Source organism: Somniosus microcephalus, chromosome 4, assembly GCF_052327205.1.
Source record: "Somniosus microcephalus isolate GS21.2 chromosome 4, FLI_Smic_1.0, whole genome shotgun sequence".
In the NCBI taxonomy this organism is placed as follows: domain Eukaryota; kingdom Metazoa; phylum Chordata; class Chondrichthyes; order Squaliformes; family Somniosidae; genus Somniosus; species Somniosus microcephalus.
This window is the reverse complement of record NC_140990.1, coordinates 63722553-63748745: the sequence shown is the minus strand read 5'-3', so window position 1 is coordinate 63748745 and position 26193 is coordinate 63722553. Positions and strand designations below refer to the sequence as shown.

The window sequence follows — 26193 nt, the reverse complement described above, 5'->3', positions numbered from 1 at the left end:
GTAGACAAATGATACGCACGCATACACAATGGAACTTACATTCAACCGAATGAAGGGCCCTCGCTCCCCAGGTGAAAGTCGGCTTGGTGAGCGTGAAGCCTGCCGGACAGATGAACGAACACTTGCATGCACGCAGATAGAAACGGCACACAAGTACGCAGTCATGCACATGGAACTTGCGCTTGAGCGAATGAACGGACGAATGAATGACTGAATGAACAATGCCAGTTGGACTGGCGTGTACGGATTCTTGGTTTATTAAATAGTTGCAGTTTGTACTGTAAACATTTAATTAAAAAAAAAATGAACCCCGGGGTGACGCGGGCTGCACACACCCCGAGTGCAGCCCCAAGCCCCTTTTATTAAAACACTCAACATTATCCGCTTTACAAACACCCGGGGTGGGCCTCAGGCCCCGAACAAGAGCCTCCGGGCCGGGTGTTTGCCCCGAGCGGGGCGGCAGCTGCGGGGCTTTCTCCCGGTGATGGGCCCGGGGTAACGGCCGCCATCTTGAGAGGCTCAGGGGGCAGTAGGGCGCATGTGCGGCCCCCTTGGCCAGGAACCAGGAGGAGAGAATCTTGTTAATTTCTATCCTGGACTCCGTGATGGCTTTTGTAAACTCCTTTTACAGGCTGTGAGAAGGGCAGCATTTACACACCACAAACTCAGACCAAACGTCACACCTAGATCTGACAAGGTCACTCCATTCATCAGGAACGACTATCATCAGCCTCTGAATGTGGAAGGAGAAATGTTTGCCTGTTCTGTCTGTGGGAAAAGATTTCAAACATCAGTGTGACTGGAAAAGCACTGAGACACACACACACCCGAGTGAGAGTGTTCCAGTGCACTGACTGTGGAAAGAGCTTTAACCAGTTACACAGCCTGAAAAAACATCGCACCATTCACAGCGGAGAGAAACCGTACACGTGTTGTGTGTGTGTGTGCACGAGGCTTCAACTGATCATCCAACCTGGAGAGACACAAGGACACGCGCACCATGGAGAAACCGTGGAAATGTGGGGACTGTGGGAAGCGATTCAATTACCCATCTGAGCTGAAAACTCATCGACGCAGTCACACCGGGGAGAGGCTGTTCACCTGCTCCGTGTGTGGGAAGGGATTCACTCTGTCATCCAGCCTCCATTTACACCAACGAGTTTACACTGATGAGAGACCTTTTAAATGCTCTGACTGTGGGAACTGCTTTAAACTCTCTGCAGATTTTATTAAACATCAGCTTGTTCACACCGACGAGAGACCATTCAGTTGTACTCACTGCGAGAAGAGCTTCAGGCAGTCATCTCACCTCATTCAACACCAGCGAGTTCACACTGGGGAGAGGCCGTTTACCTGTTCTGTATGTGGGAAGAGATTCACTCATGCATCCAATCTTCGAATGCACCAATGGGTTCACACTGGGGAGAGGCCGTTCACCTGCTCCGTGTGTGGGAAGGGATTCACTAAATCATCCCACCTGCTGACACACCAACTTGTTCACCTTGATAGAGCTTTTAAATGTGCTGACTGTGAGAAGAGCTTAAAAAGTGCAAAGGATCTGCTGCCACACCAACGGGTTCACACTGGGGAGAGGCCGTTCACCTGCTCCATGTGTGGGAAGGGAGTCACTCGATCATCTTACCTGGTGAGACACCAGCAAGTTCATAAGTGACTGTAGGGGTCGGATTCTGCTGTTAATCACATCCTATGTTTGTTTCTACCAATGTTGTTAACCCCTATAACTGGGCTGTGTTATGTTTGTTATTTCTCCAAGATAAGGGACTAATTGATGTCCTTTTCTCCTTTTGAATTCTAGATTAGTTCAGTTCTCATACCTTCAGTTCTCACGGACAAGTCCCAGCTCCCCATACCTTCCAGAGTGCCTCTCCTAGCCTTGGTATCCAGGGAAGGTATCGGTGACGTGCCCGGGATCACTAAACACAAAACCCAGTCTGTTAATCACTTTCAGCTACTGGGCTTAGTGTGTGCCCCACAGCATCTCTCTCTCCTTCGATCTGTGAATAGAGCATCACGCCTCAGAACCTGGTTTTAAATTTATTCAGCAAATCTATTGAACAGAAGCTTGCAGGGTGATGAGGCAGTGTTGAGGTGCTGCTGTACCAGCCTTGGCTCAGTGGGCAGCACTCTCGCCTCTGAGTCAGAAGGTTGTGGGTTCAAGTCCCACCCCAGAGACTTGAGCACAAGAATCTCGGCTGACACTCCTGTGCAGTACTGAGGGAGTGCTGCTCTGTCGGAAGTGCCGTCTTTCGGATGAAACATTAAACCGATGCCCCGTCTGCTCTCTCAGGTGGGAAAGATCCCATGGCACTATTGAGAAGAAGAGCAGGGGAGTGATCTCTGGTGTCCTGGCCAATATTTATCACTAAAATAAAACACATGATCTGGTCATTATCATGTTGCTGTTTGTGGGAGCTTGCTGTGCACAAATTGGCTGCCGCGTTTTCTACATTACAACAGTGACCGCTTCAAAAGTACTTCATTGGCTGTAAAGTGTTTTGGGACGTCCTGAGGACATGAAAGAGGCGGTATAAATGCAAGTCTCATCTTTACTCTGCATTGTGCCTGTAATGGAAATAACTGAAGATTAGTCCCAGTGTAACCTTTTGCTGTCATGAAATAAGTGTGTCTTTGAGCCTCGTGTCCTTGCTCATGTCGGCTGTAATTGTGTAGAAAGAGGATGTGTAAAGAGATGGTCTGTGTATGGAGATGTGAAAGAAGGAAACGGTGTGTGTGTGTGTGATAGTGACACAGCCTTGTGGTCACAGTCAGAACAATGACAGATATCCTTGTGGTTATGGTTTGGGCAGGGCCAGATCAATAATGTAGTAAACAAGTTAAATATAAATATCGCCAGTGTAGTCACAGCTTGTTAGAACAGACCTGGGGAGAAGAGAGCTTGGAATCCACTGTGTTTTCCGTGTTCTCCGGATCGGGTAACTATACTCTGTCTGTATCTTTGTAGTGCTGTTAATAAAGTCAGTGAAAGACAATCTGTTGTTGTGAGATTGATTATCTGGTGTCTGAAACCACAAGACTCAAATTTTAAGAGTCAACAAGATGAACAAGTAAACACATCACTGCCCAATACTCCAGCTATATATTCACAGGAAAAAGTCTGTTATCACACTCCTCGAGTGGACAGAATAAAGAAAGATCCCAACTCAAAGAGCCTCTAAAATCATTTGTAAATACCTTTCAAATCCTGACTGATATCAATTGTCAGTGTATGTTCCATTGAAGTCAATAGCTGATGAGAGAGGGGCTGGAGAGTAGGGGTGAAAGAGGAGTTGGGGTGAGGGGGGTTGGAGAGTAGGGGTGAAGAGGAGTTGGGGTGAAAGGTAGGTAAGTTTTAAAGAATGTCTTGAAGGAGGAACGAGAGGCGGAGAGTTGGAGAGGTTTAGGGAGGGAATTCCAGAGCTTGGGGCCTCGACAGCTGAAGGCACGGCCGCCAATGGTGGAGCGATTAAAATCGGGGATGTGCAAGAGGCCAGAATTGGAGGAGGGCAGAGATCTCAGAGGTTGTAGGGCTGGAGGAGTTTACAGAGATAAGGAGAGGGGAGGCCATGGAGGATTCCTCTGGTGCTGGAATCAAGAACAAGAGGCCAGAATCTTAAAATGAGTGCTCGGCCATTCAGGGGTGAAATCGGGCAGCACTTTTTCACACACAGGGTAGTAGAAATGTGGAACTCTCTCCCCCAAAAGGCTGTGGATGCTGGGGGTCGATTGGAGCTTTCAAGACTGAGATGATCGATTTTTGTGAGGTAATTGTTCCAAGGGATGTGGAATAAAGGCGGGTAAATGGAGTTAAGATACGGATCAGCCCTGATCTAATTGAATGGTGGAGCAGGCTCGAGGGGCTGAATGGCCTCCTAATGTTCCTGTGACACCCTCAGAAATGCCCCGGAGCAGTGAAATCCCACTGGGCCCCAGCACATGCTCAATGGAAAGCCCAGGTCAAGGGCAAAGCCAGCGCGCCCTCTCTGAACCCGGTTTGCTGCTCCCTCTGTGCCCAGCACTGCCTGCACCCCCGGCACACGGCAGTGGAATTTCAGCCTCAGTGTTACAAGTTTCAAGACCTGAGCGGCGGAGCGGACCTGGGTGTGGAGCGAGCAACGAGGCGAGGCGGAGCATAAAAGCGGCGGCGAGGTGAGGCTTACCAATTCAGCAGCAGGAGGGAGAGGTAAAAAGTAATCAAAGTGTGATGTCACCAGAAAGCAGGTAAGTGATTGGTTGGTGAGTATTTCTCTCTTTTTAATCTTAAACTCTGGTTTATAGTTACTAAGGTCTCTCTGGTGTAGCGGGGAATGTTGGTAAACCATTTAACTGTAGTGTAATTAGTGGGATTGATTGATTTAATTTAAATTCAATTAATTAAAGGGTAAGTCATGGCAGGACAGCCCGGTCACATGGTATGCTCCTCCTGCGTATGTGGGAACTCAGGGACACTTCCTGTGTCCCTGACAACTACGTCTGCAGGAAGTGCATCCAGCTGCAGCTACTGACAGACTGCATTGCGGCACTGGAGCTGCCATTGGATGCATACTGGAGCGTTCGCGATGCTCGGGACGTCGTGAATAGCACGTTTACGGAGTTGGACACACCGCAGGTAGAGGCTGGACAGGCAGAAAGGGAATGGGTGACCAACAGGCAGAGTACTAGGCGCAGGCAGGTAGTGCAGGGGTCCCCTGTGGACACCCCCCTCTCAGAGATACACCACTTTGAGTACTGTTGGGGATGGCTTATCAGAGGAAAGTAGCAGCAGCCAACTTCCTGGCACCAGGGGTGGCTCTGCTGCACAGGATGGGAGGAAAAAGAGGGGTAGAGCTATAGTAATAGGGGATTCTATTGTAAGGGGAATAGATAGGCGTTTCCGCGGCCGCAAACGAGACTCCAGGATGGTGTGTTGCCTCCCTGGTGCAAGGGTCAAGGATGTCTCAGAGCGGCTGCAGAACATCTTGGAAGGGGAGGGTGAACAGCCAGTTGTCATGGTGCATATAGGCACCAACGATATAGGTAAAAAGCGGGATGAGATCCTAAAAGCGGAATATAGGGAGTTAGGAGGTAAATTTTAAAAATAGGACCGCAAAGGTAGTAATCTCAGGATTGCTCCCAGTGTCACGTGCTAGTCAGAGTGGAAATAGAAGGATATTTCAGATGAATACGTGGCTAGAGGAATGGTGCAACGGGGAGGGATTCAAGTTCTTGGGACATTGGAACCGGTTCTGGGGGAGGTGGGACCAGTTCAAACTGGACGGTTTGCACCTGGGCAGGGCTGGAACCAATGTCCTAGGGGGAGTGTTTGCTAGTGCTCTGGGGGAGGGTTTAAACTAAAATGGCAGGGGGTTGGGAACCTGAGCAGGGAGACGGGAGGAAAGGGAAACAAGGATAAAAGCAAAAGATAGGAAGGAGAAAAACAAAAGTGGCAGTCAGAGAAATCAACGGTTTAAATCAAACGTGGCCACAGTAAATAATAATTCTAATAGGTCTAAGAGCATTAAAAACAAGCCTGAAGGCTTTGTGTCTTAATGCGAGGAGCATTCGTAATAAGGTGGATGAAGTGGCTGCGCAAATAGAGGTAAACGAATATGATTTGGTTGGGATTACGGAAACGTGGCTCAAGGATGGCCAAGGCTGGGAACTCAACATCCAGGGGTATTCGATATTCAGGAAAGATAGGCAAAAAGGAAAGGGAGGTGGGGTAGCATTACTGGTTAAAGAAGGGATTAACACAATTGTAAGGAAGGATATTAGCTCTGATGATGTGGAATCTGTATGGGTAGAATTGAGAAATACTAAGGGGCAGAAAACGTTTGTGGGAGTGGTATATAGACCTCCAAACAGTAAGGCAAAGGTTGGGGATGGCATTAAAAGGGAAATTAAAGAAGCGTGCAATAAGGGCACAGCAGTCATCATGGGTGACTTTAATCTACATATAGATTGGGCTAACCAAATTAGTAATAATACTGTGGAGGAGGAATTCCTGGAGAGTTTACGGGATGGTTTCCTGGACCAATATGTTGAGGAACCAACCAGAGATCAGGCCATCTTAGACTGGGTATTATGTAACGAGAGAGGATTAATTAGCAATCTTGTTGTACGAGGCCCCTTGGGTCGGAGCGATCATAATATGATCGAATTCTTCATTAAGATGGAGAATGAAGTAGTTGACTCAGAAACTAGGGTCCTAAATTTAAATAAAGGAAACTACGATGGTCTGAGGCGTGAGTTGGGTAGGATTGATTGGGGAATGTCACTCAAAGGGTTGACGGTGGATAGGCAATGGCAAACATTCAAAGACCGACTGGATGAACTACAGAATTTGTTCATCCCAGTTTGGCATAAAAATAAAACAAAAACGGTGACTCAACCGTGGCTAACAAGGGAAATTGGGATAGCATAAGATCCAAGGAGAGGACATATAAATTGGCCAGAAAAAGCAAGAATCCTTAGGATTGGGAGCAGTTTAGGATTCAACACAGGAGGACAAAGGGATTAATTAAGAAGGGGAAAATAGAATATGAGAGTAAGCCCGCAGGGAACATAAAAACTGACTGTAAAAGCTTTTATAGATATGTGAAGAGAAAAAGATTGAAGTCAAGCATAGGTCCCTTGCAGTCAGAATCAGGGGAATTTATAATGGGGAATAAAAGAAATGGCAGACCAACTAAATTCATATTTTGGTTCTGTCTTCACAAAGGAGGACACAAATAACCTCCCAGAGATGCTGGGGAACATAGGGTCTGATGAAAGGGTGGAACTGAAAGCAATCCGTATTTGTAGGGAAATGGTGTTAGGAAAATTGATGGGACTGAAGGCCGATATATCCCCAGGGCCTGATAATCTACATCCTAGGGTACTTAAGGAAGTGGCCCTAGAAATAGTAGATGCATTGCTGATCATCTTCTAACATTTGATGGAATCTGGAACAGTACCCATGGATTGGAGGGTAGCTAATGTTACCCCACTATTCAAAAAAAGGTGGTAGACAGAAAACGGGGAATTACAGACCGGTAAGCCTGACATCGGTAGTGGGGAAAATGCTAGAGTCCATTATAAAAGATGTAATAGCAGAGCACTTGGAAAACAGTGACCGGATCGGACAAAGTCAACATGGATTCACAAAAGGTAAATCGTGCTTGACTAATCTACTGGAATTTTTTGAGGATGTAACTGGTAAAATAGATAAGGGAGAGCCAGTGGATGTGGTGTATTTGGACTTTCAGAAGGCCTTCGATAAGGTCCCGCATAAGAGATTAGCGTGTAAAGTTAAGGCACATGGGATTGGAGGCAAGGTATTGACTTGGATAGAGAACTCGTTGGCAGACAGAAAGCAAAGAGTTGGAATAAACGGCTCTTTTTCCGAATGGCAGGCAGTGACGAGTGGGGTACCGCTGGGATCGGTCCTTGGACCCCAGCTATTCGCAATATATATAAATGATCTGGACAAGGAAACTAGATGTAATATCTCCAAATTTGCAGACGACACAAAGCTGGGTGGGCATGTGTGCTGTGAGGAGGATGCCGAGAAACTCCAGGATGATTTGGACAGGTTGGGTGATTGGGCAGAAACATTGCAGATGCGATATAATGTGGATAAATGTGAGGTTATCCACTTTGGTGGCAAAAACAGGAAGGCAGATTATTATCTAAATGGCAATAGATTGGGAGAAGGGGGAAGTGCAACGAGACCTGGGCGTCCTTATGCACCAGTCGCTGAAGGTAAGCATGCAGGTGCAGCAGGCGGTTAAGAAGGCAAATGGTATGTTGGCCTTTGTAGCAAGAGAGTTTGAGTACAGGAACAAGGATGCCTTGCTGCAGTTGTACAGGGCCTTGGTGAGACCACATCTTGAGTATTGTGTGCAGTTTTGGTCGCCTTATCTGAGGAAGGATGTTCTTGCCATGGAAGGAGTGCAGCGAAGATTCACCAGGCTGATACCTGGGATGGCAGGAATGACATATGAGGAGAGATTGGGTCGATTGGGCTTATACTCGCTGGAGTTTAGAAGAATGAGAGGGATGTCATTGAAACTTATAAAATTCTGACAGGACTGGACAGACTAGATGCAGGAAGGATGTTCCCGATGGTCGGGGAGTCCAGAACCAGGGGACACAGTCTAAGGATAAAGGGTAGGCCATTTAGGACAGAAATGAGGAGGAATTTCTTCACCCAGAGTGGTGAACCTGTGGAACTCTCTGCCGCAGAAGGCGGTGGAGGCCAGTTCATTAAATATATTTAAGAAGGAGTTGGATATATTTCTTAAGGATAAAGGGATATGGGGAGAAAGCCGGGACCGGGTACTGAATATAGACGATCAGCCATGATCGCATTGAATGGCGGAGCAGGCTCGAGGGGCCGAATGGCCTACTCCTCCTATCTTCTATGTTTCTATGTTACAGGCTGGAGAGAGGAATAATTCAATCTGACACCGAGCTGTGTGATTGATTCAGTCTCCACTAATATTGACTGTCAGAAATACCCAAGAAGCAGTTTTTGACCAATATCGGCTCCCACAGGGATGAGGAATTGACAGAGTTACAGAGAGTCTGCAGCACAGAAACAGGCCATTCGGCCCAACTGGTCCGTGCCGGTGTTTCTGCTCCACACGAGCCTCCTCCTGCTCCTCTTCATCCAAACCTATCAGCAGATCCTTCTATTCTTTTCTCCCTCATGTACTTATCGAGCTTCCCCTGAAATGTATCCGTGCTATTCACCTCAACCACTCCATGTGGTAGCGAGTCCCACATTCTCACCATTCTCTGGGTAAAGAATTCCACGTTGGATTTATTGGTGACTCTCTTATATTTATGCCCCTAGTTTTGGATTCCCCCACAGGAGGAAACATCTTCTCTACGTCCACCCTATCGAAACTCTTCACAGTTTTAAAGACTTCTATCAGGTCGAGAGAAAAGAGCCCCAGCCTGTCCAGTCTTTCCTGATAAGTACATCCTCTCAGTTCTGGTATAACCCTGTGAATCTTTTTTGCACTGACTCCAGTGCCTTTATATCCTCTTTATAATATGGAGACCAAAACTCTGCAGAGTTCTCCAAGTGTGGTCTAACCAAGGTTCGATACAAGTTTAACAGAACTTCTCGACTTTTCAATTCTATCGCTCTAGAAGTGAAGCCCAGTGCTTGGTTTGCTATTTTTAACGGCCTTATTAACCTGCTCATCGGAAAACCCCGGGTAAGGTGCACCCAGCGAGCCCACTCTGAACCCGGTCTGCTGCTCATCGGAAAACCCCGGGTAAGGTGCACCCAGCGAGCCCACTCTGAACCCGGTTTACTGCTCATCGGAAAACCCCGGGTAAGGTGCACCCAGCGAGCCCACTCTGAACCCGGTTTACTGGTCATCGGAAAACCCCGGGTAAGGTGCACCCAGCGAGCCCACTCTGTACCCGGTTTACTGCTCATCGGAAAACCCCGGGTAAGGTACACCCAGCGAGCCCACTCTGAACCCGGTTTACTGCTCATCGGAAAACCCCGGGTAAGGTGCACCCAGCGAGCCCACTCTGAACCCAGTTTGCTCATCGGAAAACCCCGGGTAAGGTACACCCAGCGAGCCCACTCTGAACCCGGTTTACTGGTCATCAGAAAACCCCGGGTAAGGTACACCCAGCGAGCCCACTCTGAACCCGGTTTGCTCAACGGAAAACCCCGGGTAAGGTACACCCAGCGAGCCCACTCTGAACCCGGTTTGCTCAACGGAAAACCCCGGGTAAGGTACACCCAGCGAGCCCACTCTGAACCCGGTTTGCTCATCAGAAAACCCCGGGTAAGGTACACCCAGCGAGCCCACTCTGAACCCGGTTTGCTCAACGGAAAACCCCGGGTAAGGTACACCCAGCGAGCCCACTCTGAACCCGGTTTGCTCATCAGAAAACCCCGGGTAAGGTACACCCAGCGAGCCCACTCTGAACCCGGTTTGCTCATCGGAAAACCCCGGGTAAGGTGCACCCAGCGAGCCCACTCTGAACTCGGTTTGTTGCTCATCGGAAAACCCCGGGTAAGGTACACCCAGCGAGCCCACTCTGAACCCGGTTTGCTGCTCATCGGAAAACCCCGGGTAAGGTACACCCAGCGAGCCCACTCTGAACCCGGTTTGTTGCTCATCGGAAAACCCCGGGTAAGGTACACCCAGCGAGCCCACTCTGAACCCGGTTTACTGCTCATCGGAAAACCCCGGGTAAGGTACACCCAGCGAGCCCACTCTGAACCCGGTTTACTGCTCATCGGAAAACCCCGGGTAAGGTACACACAGCGTGCCCTCTCTGAACCCGGTTTGCTGCTCCCTCTGTGCCCAGCACTGCCTGCACCCCCGGCCCACGGCAGTGGAATTTTAAAAGAAGGAAGGAATCTGTCAGCATTTGAAAGGCTTTTAGAAAGAATTCAAGGTGTTTTCAGAGAGTTGGGATCTTTCTCTGTTCTCGGGGAGTTAGATATCAGCCTTTCTCCTGTGAATATAGAGCTGCCTTATAGGGCCGTGATCATCTTTTGACAGAGTTGCCAATTAATCCCACTCCCCGGCCCTTTCCCCACAGCCCTGCAAACTTTTCCTTTAAGTAGATCCAATTCCCTTTTGAAAGTTACTATTGAATCTGCGTCCGCCCCTTTCAGTCAGTGCATTCCAGATCACAACAACTCACTGAGTGAAAATGTCTCATCTCCTCTCTCGATTTTTGTCCATTATTTGTTGAGACGTGTTTACTTGTTAAATATATTTTCTGAGTGGAATTAAATTTAAAACCAGGTTTGCAGGTGTGATGCTCTATTCACACATCGAAGGTGAGAGAGATGCTGTGGGGCACACACTAAGCCCAGTAGCTGAAAGTGATTAACAGACTGGGTTTTTTGTTTAGTGATCCCGGGCGTGTTACCGATACCTTCCCTGGATACCAAGGCTAGGAGAGGCACTCTGGAAGGTATGGGGAGCTTGGACTTGTCCATGTGAGTAACCGAAGGTATGAGAACTGAAATAATCCAGAGTTAGAAAGGAGAAAAGGCCCAAAATGGAGCAGTCAGTAACAGGACATCAATTAGTCTCTTCTCTTGGAGAAATCAAATACTCTACACACTGTGTGTTTGAAACAAAGGTGATTTATTTGACATATCAAAATATTAAACTCCAACCCACTTATGGGGGTTATTATCAGCAGAAACAAACCCCAACTATCAGAATGAACACGGTTCAGTCCTGGATGTGATTAACAGCAGAATCCAACCCCTGCAGTCACTTGTGAACTCGGTGTCTCTCCAGGTTGGACGATCAGTTGAAGCCTCGTCCACACACAGAACACATGTACGGTTTCTCCCCGCTGTGAACGGTGCGATGTTTTTTCAGGCTGTGTAACTGGTTAAAGCTCTTTCCACAGTCAGTGCACTGGAACACTCTCACTCGGTGTGTGTGTCTTGGTGCTTTTCCAGTCACAGATGTTTGAAATCTTTTCTCACAGACATAACAGACAAATATTTCTCCTTCCACATTCAAAGGCCGATGATATTCAGGTCCTGATGAATCGAGTGACTGTCAGATCTTGATGTGATGTTTGGTTTGAGTTTCATAAGAACATAAGAAATAGGAGCAAGAATAGGCCATTCGGCCCCTCGAGCCTGCTCCACCATTCAATAAGATCCTGGCTGATCTTCTACCTCGTCTCCACTTTCCTGCACTATCCCCATATCCCTTGATGCCCTTAATATTCAAAAATCTGTTGATCTGTTTTGAATAGACTCAATGACTGAGCCTCCACAGCCCTCTGGGGTAGAGAATTCCAAAGATTCACCACCCTCTGAGAGAAGAAATGTCTCCTCAACTCAGTCCTAAATGGCCGACCCCTTATTCTGATACTGTGACCCCTGGTTCTAGATTCCCCAGCCAGGGGAAACATCCTCCCTGCATCTACCCTGTCAATCCCTGTGAGAGTTTTGTCTGTTTCAATAAGATCACCTCTCATTCTTCTAAACTCTAGTGAATATAGACCTAGCCTACTCAATCTCTCCTCACAGGACAATATCCCCATCCCAGGAACCAGTCTGGTGAACCTTTGTTGCACTCCCTCTGTGGCAAGTATATCCTTCCTTCGGTCAGGAGACCAAAACTGTGCACAATACTCCAGGTGTGGTCTCACCAAGGCCCTATATAATTGCAGTAAGATGTCTTTACTCTTATACTCAAATCCTCCTGTAATAAAGGCCAACGTTTCCCGTTTGCATATTTTCCCTTCCAATAACCTGTAAAAGGAGTTTACAAAAGTCAGCCCTGTAAGTACAGGATAGAAATTCAGAACATTCTTCCCTGTCCTGTTCCCCAAAACTGTAAATTCTCATCTCACTCGCTCTACCTCCCTCTGCGCTGAAATCCAAACTCATCGCACCATCTCCAATGTTCTTTTCCTTCTGGCTCGGCTTTCTCCCCCCCCCCCCTGAAGGTGCTGACTCTGGCTGGGTTCAGTTCTACACTCACTGGTTCCTCTCCCTCTCCTCCCCTGAAGGTGCTGACTCTGGCTGGGTTCAGTTCTACACTCACTGGTTCCCCTCCCTCTCCTCCCCTGAAGGTGCTGACTCTGGCTGGTTACACATAGTGGCACCTCCATTATCCACCAGAAAGAAGGGGAATGGGAATTAGTGGAGAATCGAGAGTCCCCAAATGTTGCCCCTCCCGTCTGGTACAGCAATCCCCTCGGCACGGGAATGGAGACAAGTCCAATCCAAGTAACAGGCTGAGTATCATCAGCCCTTTGAATGTGGAAGGAGGAATGTTTGTCTGTTCTGTCTGTGGGAAAATATTTCAAACATCACTGTGACTGGAAAAGGACCGAGACACACCCAAGTGAGAGTGTTCCAGTGCACTGACTGTGGAAAGAGCTTTAACCAGTTACACAGCCTGAAAAAACATTGCACCGTTCACAGCTGGGAGAAACCATACACGTGTTGGGTGTATGGACGAGGCTTCAACTGATCATCCAACCTGGAGAGACACAAGGACACCCGCACCATGGAGAAACCGTGTATATGTTGGGTCTGCGGGAAGAAATTCATCGACGCACTCACACCGGGGAGATCCTGTTTACCTGCTTTGTGTGTGGGAATGGGTTCAATGGTTCTTCCCACCTGCTGACACACCAGCGAGTTCACAAGTGACTGCGGGGGTTGGATTCTGCCGTTAATCACATCCAGGACTGAGCCATGATCATTCGGACAGTTGGGGTTTGTTTCAGCTGATGTTAGTAACCCCTATAACTGGGCTGGAGTTTAATCTGTGTCAATGTCAAATAAATGAGCTTTGTTTCCCACACACGCAGTGTGTCGGGTCCTTGATATCTCAACAATAAGACCAGCTGATTGAGGACTTGTTACAAACTGAGTGGAATCCATCTGAGAACTGAGTTCCCACAACTTGTTAAAAGATGGATCTACAAGATGTCCAAGTCTGACAGGACAGAAAATTCTATTATATCACAGGGTCCACTTCAACCATCCAGGGCAGTGAGCCCCGGTAACATTGGATTTTAACCTATGGGAAATATTCTGATAATCTGTTATTGTCACGGGGCAAAGCAGCCTTGTTACTTTAACATCAATTTATTCAGACTCAATGGACAATCCGATCTCCAAAGGGAAACGTCTCCTTAAAGCTGACGGTGTCGGCAGTTCTGCAGCTCATTTCTCAGTGTGAGCGTGTCAGAATGAAAAGCTTTAACAACAGCCGATGTTTCACAAAGGGAGACCTCACCAGACCAAAGGCCATTGGTGGAGTTTAATGGGCTGTTTGTGTCTCTGGGCTACAGGAGGCCATTTTTAACCGAAGGAAAACTGGTCACAGCAAACAGAGTTTAACAGACTGCCCCGATCCACTCGAACCCCACCTTCTCTCTCTCTCTCTCACTATTTATGGGCACTGCTGCAGTAATTGCTCCTCTGACCTTTCCTCTCTTGTCCCTCCTACACCCCTAATACACGGCCCAACACAATCTCCCTCCCCCTACATCCTCACTGTGCTGGAATCCACACCAGTCTCCCCATCTGCTCCTTGTTCTCTCCCTGAATCCTAAAACTACTGAACTCACTCTTCCCTCCTGAAGTCTACAGGCTCTAAAACTGAAGCTTGGTGTCCCTCAGTCCCGACTCCTTGATTTACCTCCCCTTCGCTCCTCTTTCCCCCTTGGTTGTGTTCCACACTCTGGGCCTTGGGCCTTCCCCGGGGATTCTCAGTATGAACAGGTGGGATGTGTTTGGAGACAGGGTGTCCCGGCTCTCCACCTTTAAAGGGACAAGGAGACGACCAGCTGGGCTGAATGGCCCTGCTTTATGACATCACTGCAGTGCCTCGCAACCAACCTCCCTGGGCCCTGCTCATTATGGGCTGGGTTTAGCTCAGTGCTGTTACAGGAAGGGAAACAGGAGCAGGATTCGCCCCATGTGGAGCCCAGGATTAATGGGGAGAGGTACAGGATCAATTTATACCTTTATTGAGTGAGAAATGTCATTGTCCCGGACACTCCCTGTCCCTCGGTATCTGTGTCGGGGAGCGGCTGATGGGTTTACTCTGTATCTAACCCGTGCTGTACCCGACTGGAGAGTGTTTGATGCTGACACTAGGGGCTCAGCTCCACGAGCACAACATTTAACACAAAGATGATCTGATAAACCCATCAGCTTCTCCCCTGGACAAAGGTCCTGAAGGACAGGGAGTGTCTCTGGTATTTTGGTCGGTGTCGTTGATCAAGTTTAAACACCTCGCTCACATCTCCTCTCACCCTGCTTTGTTCTAATGAGAAGTGCCCCAGTTTCTCTCGTCTCTCCTCCTGGGAAAGAGAAGTTCGCCTCAGTTAGAAACTCAAACAGGGGCTTCACTGCAGACAGGCCATCATGAGGAAACATTTCTTTACCCAGCGAGTTATTATGATCTGAAATGCACTACCTGAAAGGGTGGAGGAAGCAGATTCAAGAGTAACTTTCAAAAGAGAATTGGATAAATATTTGAAGGGAAAACATTTACCGGGATATGGGGAAAGAGCAAGGGAGTGGGACTAATTGGATAGCTCTCCCAAAGAGCTGGCACAAGCATGATGGGCTGAATGGCCATCTTTTGTGCTGTATCATTCTATGATTCTCTGATAACTAAAGCATCTCATCCGTGGTATAACCTCTCTGAATTTATTCTGCAGCCTCTCTGTGGCCCCGACATCCTTCCCAGTGTAAGATTCCCAAAACTTATTCTAACTGCAGCCGAACCGATGGTTTTGTTTTCTACGCCCTATTTATAAAAAACCTCGGGTAACATTTTTAAACCACTTTATAAACTTATCCTCCAACTTTTAAAGATTTGTGTATCTGATCTGTCTGTAGATTTTGCACCTGCGCTCACTCGGAGGTCGAACTCCAAACCATCATTAACACCTTTACCGAAGCAGACGAGAGCATGGGCCTTACACTAAACATCTGTAAGACAAAAGTCCTCTACCAATTTGTCCCCGTCACAGAGTACTGCCTCCCGATTATCAAAATCCATGACAAGGCCTTGGACAACGTGGACCACTTTCCATACCTCAGGAGCCTACTGTCAACAAGGGCAGACGTCGATGATGAAGTCCAACACCGCCTTCAGTGTGCCAGTGCAGCCTTCGGTCGCCTGAGGAAGAGAGTGTTTGAAGACCAGGACCTCAAACCCGGCACCAAGCTCATGGTCTACAGAGCAGTAGTGATACCCGCCCTCCTGTATGCCTCAGAGACATGGACCATGTACAACCGGCACCTCAAAGCACTGGAGAGGTACCACAAACGCTGCCTCTGCAAGATCCTGCAAATCCATTGGCAAGATAGGCGCACCAATGCCAGTGTTCTCGTTCAGGCCAACATCCCTAGAATATATCCTCTGGTTCTTGACCGTTCCGCCAATGGGAACAGTTTCTCTCTATCTACTCTGTCTGGACCCCTCATGATTTTGAACACCTCTATCAGATCTCCTCCCAACCTTCTCTGCTCAAAGGAGAACAACCCCAGCTTCTCCAGTCTATCCACGTAACTGAAATCCCTCATCCCTGGAACCATTCTTGTAAATCTTTTCTGCACCATCTCTGAGGTTTTCACATCCTTCCTAAAGTGCGGGGCCCAGAATTGGACACAATACTCCAGTTGAGGCCGAACCAGTGTTTTATGAAGGTTCATCATAACTTCCTTGCTTTTGTACTCTGTGCCTTCCTTGCTTTTGTTGCCTCTTGTTGCTGGCTCCAGGCACCGGAGCGGTTCCTGTGTGTTCAGCTCTCAGCTGCAGTCAGTACCTGGGCCGGGCTCAGCACTTTACCCAGCACATCTCTGTCCACGTTGTCATACTTGACACGGAGGGGCTGCGCAGGCTTCTTGTCCACCTTGGTCAGGGCGAGAGGCCCCGACCACTCGTGAGCTACACTGTAGAAAGTTGAGATACCAAAAATAGTGGGGAACCAAGGGGCTAATGAGAGTGAGAAACTTAAAGTAATTAATATCAGTCACGAAAAAGTACTTGAGAAAGTAATGGGACTAAAAGCCGACAAATCCCCTGGACCTGACGGCCTACATCCGAGGGTTCTAAAAGAGGTGGCTGCAGAGATAGTGGATGCATTGGGCGTGATCTTCCAAAATTCACTAGATTCTGGAAAGGTCCTGGTGGAATGGAAGGTAGAGTGGATACAGAGAGAATAATTCCACTTGTGGAGAAGAGCATAACTAGAGGCCATCAATATAAGATAGTCACCAAGAAATCCAATAGGGAATTCAGAAGAAACTTCTTTACCCAGAGAGTGGTGAGAATGTGGAACTCACTGCCACAGGGAGTGGTTGAAGCGAACAGTATCGATGCATTTAAGGGGAGGCTGGACAAGCAGATGAGGGAGAAGGGAATAGAGGGTTATGCTGATAGATTTAGATGAGGAAAGACAGGAGGAGGCTCGAGTGGAGTATAAAAGCCGGCATGGACTGGTTGGGCCGAATGGCCTGTTTCTGTGCCGTATATCCTGTGTAATTCTAACAATCTCAGTTTTGCAATTTTCAATTCACTATTCCCTGTAAACCGATTGTTAAAACCTGAGCCAGTGTGTTATGAGACAAAGAGCCTTGTGTCCAATAAGGGGAATAAAGGCCCCTGACCAGTCACCATTTCTCCTCCATTTACAGATGCTCCCTGACCAGTCACCATTTCTCCTCCATTTACAGATGCTCCCTGACCAGTCACCATTTCTCCTCCATTTACAGATGCTCCCTGACCAGTCACCATTTCTCCTCCATTTACAGACACTCCCTGACCAGTCACCATTTCTCCTCCATTTACAGACGCTCCCTGACCAGTCACCATTTCTCCTCCATTTACAGACGCTCCCTGACCAGTCACCATTTCTCCTCCATTTCCAGACGCTCCCTGACCAGTCAACATTTCTCCTCCATTTACAGATGCTCCCTGACCAGTCACCATTTCTCCTCCATTTCCAGACGCTCCCTGACCAGTCTCCTTTTCTCCTCCATTTACAGATGCTCCCTGACCAGTCACCATTTCTCCTTCATTTCCAGACGCTCCCTGACCAGTCTCCATTTCTCCTCCATTTACAGACGCTCTCTGACCAGTCACCATGTCTCTTCCATTTACAGATGCTCCCTGACTTCCTGTCTGTCCTGGAGTTTGGTGTGGGGCCCCTTTGCTGAGGGCGCAGGCAGGTGGATAATGTTCACTGTTTTTATAATCGGGCCTGGGGTCGCACTCGGTGCAGTGAGGGAGGAAATGCAGTGGGTGTTTAGATGGATTGTCAAAAGGTGTTTGATAAGGTGACGGACGGGAGGCTTGTTGATCAAATTAAGGCTCACGGTATTAAAGAGAGTGAGGCAGCGTGGATAGGAAGTTGGGTAAAGGACAGAAAACAGAGAGTAGTGGTTAATGGATGTTCTTCAGACTGGAGATGTGTGAGGTGATAGATTTAGGAGGAAGAAAAACATTGGAAATGTACATGTAATGGTAAAACTTTGAAAGGAGTGGAGGAGCAGAGAGACTTAGGGTGTAAGATTCTAGCTAATGCCTCGTCTTATTAACTTGCAGGTTCAAACACTCCCAGGGCAGGTACAGCACGGGTTAGATACAGAGTAAAGCTCCCTCTACACTGTCCCATCAAACACTCCCAGGGCAGGTACAGCACGGGTTAGATACAGAGTAAAGCTCCCTCTACACTGTCCCATCAAACACTCCCAGGGCAGGTACAGCACGGGTTAGATACAGAGTAAAGCTCCCTCTACACTGTCCCATCAAACACTCCCAGGGCAGGTACAGCACGGGTTAGAGCCCGAGTAAAGATCCCTCTGTGATTCTGCAATTATTTACACAGGAGATCCCCAGTACCCACATTCCTGATTATCCAGCAGAATTTTCACAGGGATAAACCCTGCAAGAGACTTCACTGCATTGACACTGATCTCCTGTGTGATATACTCGCTGGAGTTTAGAAGAATGAGAGGTGATCTCATTGAAACATACAAGATTCTGATGGGGATTGACAGGGTAGATGCTGAGAGGTTGTTTCCCCTGGCTGGAGAGTCTAGAACTAGGAGTCATAGTCTCAGTATAAAGGGTAGGCCATTTCAGACTGAGATGTGGAGGAATTTCTTCACTCAGAGGGTTATGAATCTTTGGAATTCTCTGCCCCAGAGGGCTGTGAATGCTGAGTCTTTGAGTATATTCAAGGCTGAGATCGATAGATTGTTGGACTCATGGGGAATCAAGGGATATGGAGATTGGGCGGGAAAGTGGAGTTAGAAACATAGAAGATAGGAGCAGGAGTAGGCCATTCGGCCCTTCGAGCCTGCTCCACCATTCAATGAGATCATGGCTGATCATCCAAACTCAATACCCTGTCCCTGCCTTCTCCCCATATCCCTTGACCCCTTTAGCCTTAAGAAATATATCTAACTCCTTCTTGAATATATTTAATGAATTGGCTTCTGTGGTAGAGAATTCCACATGTTCACCACTCTCTGGGTGAACAAATTCCTCCTCATCTCTGTCCTGAATGGCTTACCCCTTATCTTTAGACTGTGACCCCTGGTTCTGGACTCCCCGCCATCGGGAACATCCTTCCTGCATTTAGTCTGTCTAGTCCTGTTAGAATTATATAAGTTTCAATGAGATCCCCTCTCATTCTTCTAAACTCCAGCGAGTATAAGCCCAATTGATCCAATCTCTCCTCATACGTCATTCCTGCCATCCCAGGTATCAGTCTGGTGAATCTTCGCTGCACTCCCTCCATGGCAAGAACATCCTTCCTCAGATAAGGCGACCAAAACTGCACACAATACTCAAGGTGTGGTCTCACCAAGGCCCTGTACAACTGCAGCAAGACATCCTTGTTCCTGTACTCAAACCCTCTCGCTACGAAGGCCAACATACCATTTGCCGCCTTAACCGCCTGCTGCACCTGCATGTTTACCTTCAGCGACTGGTGCACAAGGACACCCAGGTCTCATTGCACTTTCTCTTCTCCCAATCTACTGCAGTTCAGATAATAATCTGCCTTCCTGTTTTTGCCACCAAAGTGGATAACCTCACATTTATCCACATATGGCAGATGCAGTATAATCACCCAACCTGTCCAAATCATACTGGAGTTTCTCGGCATCCTCCTCACAGCACACATGCCCACCCAGCTTTGTGTCGTCTGCAAACTTGGAGATATTACATCTAGTTCCCTCGTCTAGATCATTAATATATATTGTGACTAGCTGGGGTCCTAGGACCAATCCCTGCGGTACCCCACTACTCACTGCCTGCCACTCGGAAAAAGACCCGTTTGTTCCAACTCTTTGCTTCCTGTCTGCTAACCAGTTCTCCATCCAAGTCAGTACCTTGCCCCTAATCTGTTATGCGGGACCTTATCGAAAGCTTTCTGAAAGTCCAAATACACCACATCCACTGGTTCTCCCTTATCTATTCTACCAGTTACATCCTCAAAAAATTCCAGATTAGTCAAGCACGAGTTGAGGTCGATGATCAGCCATGATCTTATTGAAGGCTTGAGGGGCCCAATGGCCCACTCCTCCTATTTCTTATGTTCTTAACCCCAATCACTGCCACCAATCTCCTCCTGTCTGATATAAACCAGCCCCACAGTCACTGACACCAATCTCCAGTGTATGTCAGACTGAAGTTGTTTACAATCCTCATGAGCTTTTACGCTATTCCAAGTTGAGTTCGAGATCTCCAATGAAACACTCCACGCACCTTAATCCCCCTGAGCACAGGCTTTATTTTAATATGTAGATTCTACAGTAATACAACTCCTATACTAAATCAGTGCAAAATATTTACATGGGAGATTCTACAAAAGAATATTTATTGTAATATTTACAATACTGCAGTTCTATAGTAAGACTCATAATCTAAGAAGCTGTATCCATGAACTCAGACTTTGATAATTGCCAAGACTGAGAGGCACGAAAGGATGTTCGACTCTTTTAAAATGCCAATTAGAATGACATTGTCTTCAATCGATGTCACATTACCGAGAGAGCCCCCTTTTTAAAGGGGCACAATCAACTCCCAATTATAATTAAATCAGATCCGAATACTGTTGCTGATGTTGACAATTGACTCCAGTTCCTCCGGTGCCCACCAGTCACGGAAGGCCTCCAGCATCCCGGTGGACACCGCGTGCTCCCTCTCCAGGGACAGCCCGAAGGATGTTCCACCTCGGCTGTAGCCGTCAGCTTTCTTCTTCCCGGGGTGCTCTCTGACCTGAGCTGCAAACTGTTCCTGTATTTAAAGCCCAATTAGGTACAGCCCATGTGACCCTGGTTACCTCGGCCAATCAAACCATTGAGCTGAAAGACATTTATCAAACAAAGCATTCCATTGGATGGCTGTTTAGGGTTCATCGAGTAACTGCTTCCTTTTCATTGGAGCTACGAGGAATCTGCGAGTCAGAACAATATCAGAGTTTGCTTTTACTGGGGCATTTCAAGAAACAAATGGCCTTCACGGTTCCACTCAGTCCACACAGGCAGAGTTCTCCGCTCTGCTGGTTCTGTTCACACGAGGTCTGTTTCAGCTTAAAAGGGATAATTAGAACCTGTTCTGTCTGAGGTGATTACAAGCTAATAGTTCACTAGACACGGGTCTTTAATACAAAGTTTACTCATATTAAACATACATGTACATAAAACTAGGAAGACTTTACTTTTATGACTCTATTTCATATTAAATCTGATCTAATAAAACCCAGCTTTCTTACCGTCCACTCCTGGAGGCCCCACTCCCTGAGCCTACAACCTTCAGCAGGGTCAGTGCTGGAGTTCCACAGTGCGAGTGATCCCAGAGTAACTGTCGGGATTGTACCCCCGTGGATGTTACGGTCATGTATTTTTAGTTATCCTGGTGTCTAACACACACACATCAATAAAACAGGGAATTCCTGGAAACACGCTGCAGGTCCTTCTTTATCTAGCGATCAAATGTCTGTTGTATAATTGTACCAGCAGTTAACAGGCTCCTGTGAACTCCTCCGTCTGCTATTTTAATGTAGGCTTTAACCAATTTATTTTAAACGGGTTTATATTAAATGGGTTAATGCCTGCCTTAAAATAGTAGACTCAGGACTGTCACACAATCATGTTAAATCTTCGTGGAATAATTACCTGTGATTTTTAGACTAGAAACTTAAACCTGCCGTGTCACTTTCAGTCAGGAGCAGACCGCAGTTTTACACCAATCGCTGATTTGACAGCACGTTTCCAGCATTCACCGTTGTTCTTCCTGACTCTAAACACAGTTGTAAAGGATCCTTCTGTTCCATGCCTAGGAGCTCTGAACCATGGAAGGGAGCGGCTGGGAAACATTTCTTACACGCCTCGAGATTAACCCACACGGGGACTTTGCTGTCAGTGAAGAGAGACGAGAAAGACCAAAGTGCCGTTTGTCCCTCTCAGTGTGGCCCTGAAGGACTGTGTCCAGGCTGAAGTTCTGTTCCCGCCGTACGATCCTCCCCCAGATTGTCCTTTCTGAGCTCCAGCCAGGTGATGCTAAACACTCAGGTGGGAAAGAAGAAAATCTACAACAATGTGTTTAAAACAAAGCTGATTATTTGACATTTATAAAAGAAAGACTTGCATTTCTATAGCGCCTTTCACGACCTCAGGACATCCCAAAGCACTTACAGGCAATGAAGTACTTTTGAAGTGGAGTCACTGTTGTAATGTGGCAGCCAATTTGCATACAACAAGCTCCCACAAACAGCAACATGATAATGACCAGGTAATCTTATTTTTTTTGTTATGTTGATTGAAGGATAAATATTGACCAGGACACCGGGGATAACTCCCCTGCTCTTCTTCGAAATAGTGCCATGGGATATTTTACATCCACCTGAGAGTGCAGACGTCTCCTGAATATTATCCAGAATATTAAATTCTAGCTCACTTATAGGGGTTATTAACATCAGCAGAAACAAACCCCAACTGTCAGAATGAACACGGTTCAGTCCTGGATATGATTAACAGCAGCAATAACAGCAGAATCCAACCTCTGCAGTCACATGTGAACTCACTGGTGTCTCAGCAGGTTGGATGAATCAGTGAATCTCTTCCCACACATGGAGCAGGTGAATGGTCTCTCCCCAGTGTGAACTCGCTGGTGTGTCAGCAGATCCTTTTGGCTTTTAAAGCACTTCTCGCAGTCAGAACATTTAAAAGGTCTCTCATCAGTGTGAACAAGCTGGTGTTTAGTGAGCTGGGATGACTGAATGAATCCCTTCCCACACACAGAGCAGGTGAACGGCCTCTCCCCAGTGCGGGTGCGCTGGTGTACAGTGAGGTCAGATGTTCGCCTGAACCCAGTCCCACAGTGAGAGCACCTGAACGGTCTCTCGTCAGTGTGAACACGTTGATGACACGTCAGTTCCCTGGAACTTTTATAGCACAGTCCGGGCATTTAAAAGGTCTCTTGTCAGTGTGAACTCGCCGGTGTTTCAGCAGGGCAGAGGAATGAGTGCATCCCTTCCCACACTCGGGGCAGGTGAACAGTGTCTCCCCGGTGTGACTGCGTCGATGAATTTCCAGCTCAAACGGGTAACTGAATCCCTTCCCACAGTCTCCACATTTACACGGTTTCTCCCCAGTGTGACTGCGCTTGTGTCTCGACAGGCCAGATGATCGACTGAAGCCTCGTCCACATTGAGAACACGTGTACGGTTTCTCCCTGCTGTGAACGGTGCTTTTTGCTTCCATGCTCAAATCTGATGATATTCAGGTCCCAATGAATCAAGTGACTCTTGTCAGATCTTGATGTGATGTTTTGTTTGAGTTTCCCTTCTTCAAATCCTCCCCTTCTAATACGTGTAAAATTAATTTAAAACAGGAAAAGGGAGCGTGAGAGAGAACACACAAACACAAAGGCAAGTTGTGAAATTGAGCTCAATGAATCTGGTCATTTGTGGGGTCGGCACCAGAAAAAAGTGACCATGAAAGCTGCCGGATTGTTGTAAAATCCCAACTGGTTCACTGATGTCCTTCAGGGAAGGGAACCTGCCACCTGGTCTGGGCCTACACATGACTCTGGCCTCTATGGGAGGAGAGAGAGAGAGAGGTGGGAGTGGGAGGGGTCAAAGGAGAGAGACTTTATACATCTGCAGCTCGACAACAACTTTGACAAAAACTCCCAAACCCGCAACCTCCAGCTCGTAGAAGGACAAGGGAAGCAGGTACATGGGAACACAATCACCACCAAGTTCCCCTCCAAGTCATTCACCATCCTGACTTGGACAAATATCACCGTTCGTTGCTGAGTCAAAATCTGGTAACACCTGGCATTGTGGGAGTATCTTCACCACACGGACTGCAGCGGTTCAAGAAGAAGGCCCACCATCACCTTCTCAACGGGACACTGGGGATTGGCAATATATGCTGGCCTTGCTAGCGATGCCTATATCCCAAGAATTAATTTTTAAAATCTGTATGTAAAACAGATTAAAAGCCTTTACAAAAATACTTGTTCCTAAAACAATACTCTTTTACACTGTGCGAACAGTGTCTGCTTAGCAACCTAATCTCCCCCAGAATCCACCTCCCTTGACAGTCTCACATTGGAAATTGTTGGGTCCTCCTGGGCTCAGAAGTACTGGGTGTTAAACCCAGCAGCTTCTCCTCTATCTCCACTCCAGCTCAAACTGAAGCAACAAAAAGACCTACACAGGCGGCCAGGAACCGACTTCCGTCAGCCTGCAATAAAACTCTTCCCGTCAGCCTCTGACTAATGGCGGCCGCAGCACCCACAATTCCCCGCGCCCCAGAAACCGCTCTGATTCTGATTGAGTTTTTTGATGAGGTAACAGAGAGGGTTGATGAGGGCAATGCACTTAATGTGGTGTACATGGATTTACAAAAGGCGTTTGACAAAGTGCCACATAATAGGCTTGCCAGCAAAGTTGAAGCCCATGGAATAAAAGGGACAGTGACAGCATGGATACGAAATTGGCTAAGTGACAGAAAACAGAGAATAGTGGTGAATGGTTGTTTTTCGGACTGGAGGAAGGTACACAGTGGTGTTCCCCAGGGGTCGGTACTAGGACCACTGCTTTAACATAAGAACATAAGAAATAGGAGCAGGAGTAGGCCAATCGGCCCCTCGAGCCTGCTCCACCATTCAATAAGATCATGGCTGATCTGATCCTAACCTCAAATCTTCTATCACTCTCCATCCCACCCGAACCCATGTGATCTCCCGGGAGAGGCGAAAAACCAGATAAAAAACCCAATGGCCAATTTGGGAGAAAAAATCTGGGAAATTCCTCTCCGGCCCATCTAGGCGATCGAAACTCGTCCAGGAGATCACTCTGCCCCTATATTTTCTACAGTACTTACCTTCTGTAAAGGCGATCTCCACCCCAGCCAGCAACAGGAATAAAACCATCTCCTGAAATCTAACACAGAATTAGAACACAAGAAGTAGGAGCAGAACCAGGCTACACGGCCCCTGGGCCCGCTCCACTACCCACAGGGCCATGACCATTCCGAACCAAGACTCATGTCCAATTTCCTTCCCGCTCCCCATAACCCTTAATTCCCTTTACTTCTAGGAAACTGTCTATTTCTGTTTTAAATTTATGTAATGATGTAGCTTCTACAGTTTTTTGGGGCAGCATATTCCATGGACCTACCACCCTCTGAGTGAAGTAGTTCCTCCTCATCTCAGTTTTGAAAGAGCAGCCCCTTATTCTAAGACTATGCCCCCTAGTTCTAGTTTCACCCATCATCGGGAACATCTTCCCTGCATCCACCCGATCCAACCCCTTCACAATCTTATATGTTTCAATAAGATCGCCTCTCATTCTTCTGAACTCCAATGAGTAGAGTCCCAATCTACTTAACCTCTCCTCATATGACCACCCCCTCATCCCCGGGATTAACCGAGTGAACCTTCTTTGTACTGACTCGAGAGCAAGTATGTCTTTTCTTAAGTATGGACACCAAAACTGTATGCAGTATTCCAGGTGCGGTCTCGCCAATACCTTGTACAACTGCAGCAATACCTCCCTGTTTTTATATTCTATCCCCCTAGCAATAACAGCCAACATTCCATTGGCCTTCTTGATCACTTGCTGCACCTGCATACTAACTTTTTGAGTTTCGTGCACCAGGACCCCCAGATCCCTTTGTACTACAGTACTTTCCAGTTTCTTGCCATTAAGATAATAACTTGCTCTATGATTTTTCCTGCCAAAGTGCATAACCTCACACTTTCCAGTATTGTATTCCATCTGCCAAATTTCTGCCCACTTACTTAACCTGTCTATGTCCCTTTGCAGGTTTTTTATGTCCTCCTCACTCACTACTTTCCCTCCCATCTTTGTATCATCTGCAAACTTTGATATGTTACACTCGGTCCCCTCCTCCAAATCGTTAATATAGATTGTAAAGAGTTGGGGACCCAGCACTGACCCCTGCGGAACACCACTAGTTACTGATTGCCAGTCTGAGAACGAACCATTTATCCCAACTCTCTGCTTTCTGTTAGAGAGCCAATCCTCCACCCACGCCAGAATATTACCCCCAATCCCGTGATTTTTTATCTTGAGCAATAATCTATTGTGTGGCACCTTGTCAAATGCCTTTTGGAAGTCTAAATACACCATGTCCACTGGTTCCCCTGTATCCACCCTGTATGCTACTTC

General features: G+C 47.3%; 1 protein-coding gene across 1 annotated transcript in view; it reads left to right on the top strand.

Annotated features, from left to right (window-relative positions):
* The first annotated feature begins 948 nt into the window (after window positions 1–948).
* Window positions 949–26193, top strand: part of LOC147119061 (uncharacterized) — a 39958-nt gene continuing 14713 nt past the window's right edge. Inside the window, exon 1 of the mRNA XM_085984760.1 lies at window positions 949–1159. Coding sequence (XP_085840886.1) covers window positions 1001–1159 — 159 coding nt within the window. The 5' untranslated portion in view covers window positions 949–1000. The remainder of the gene's footprint in view (window positions 1160–26193) is intronic.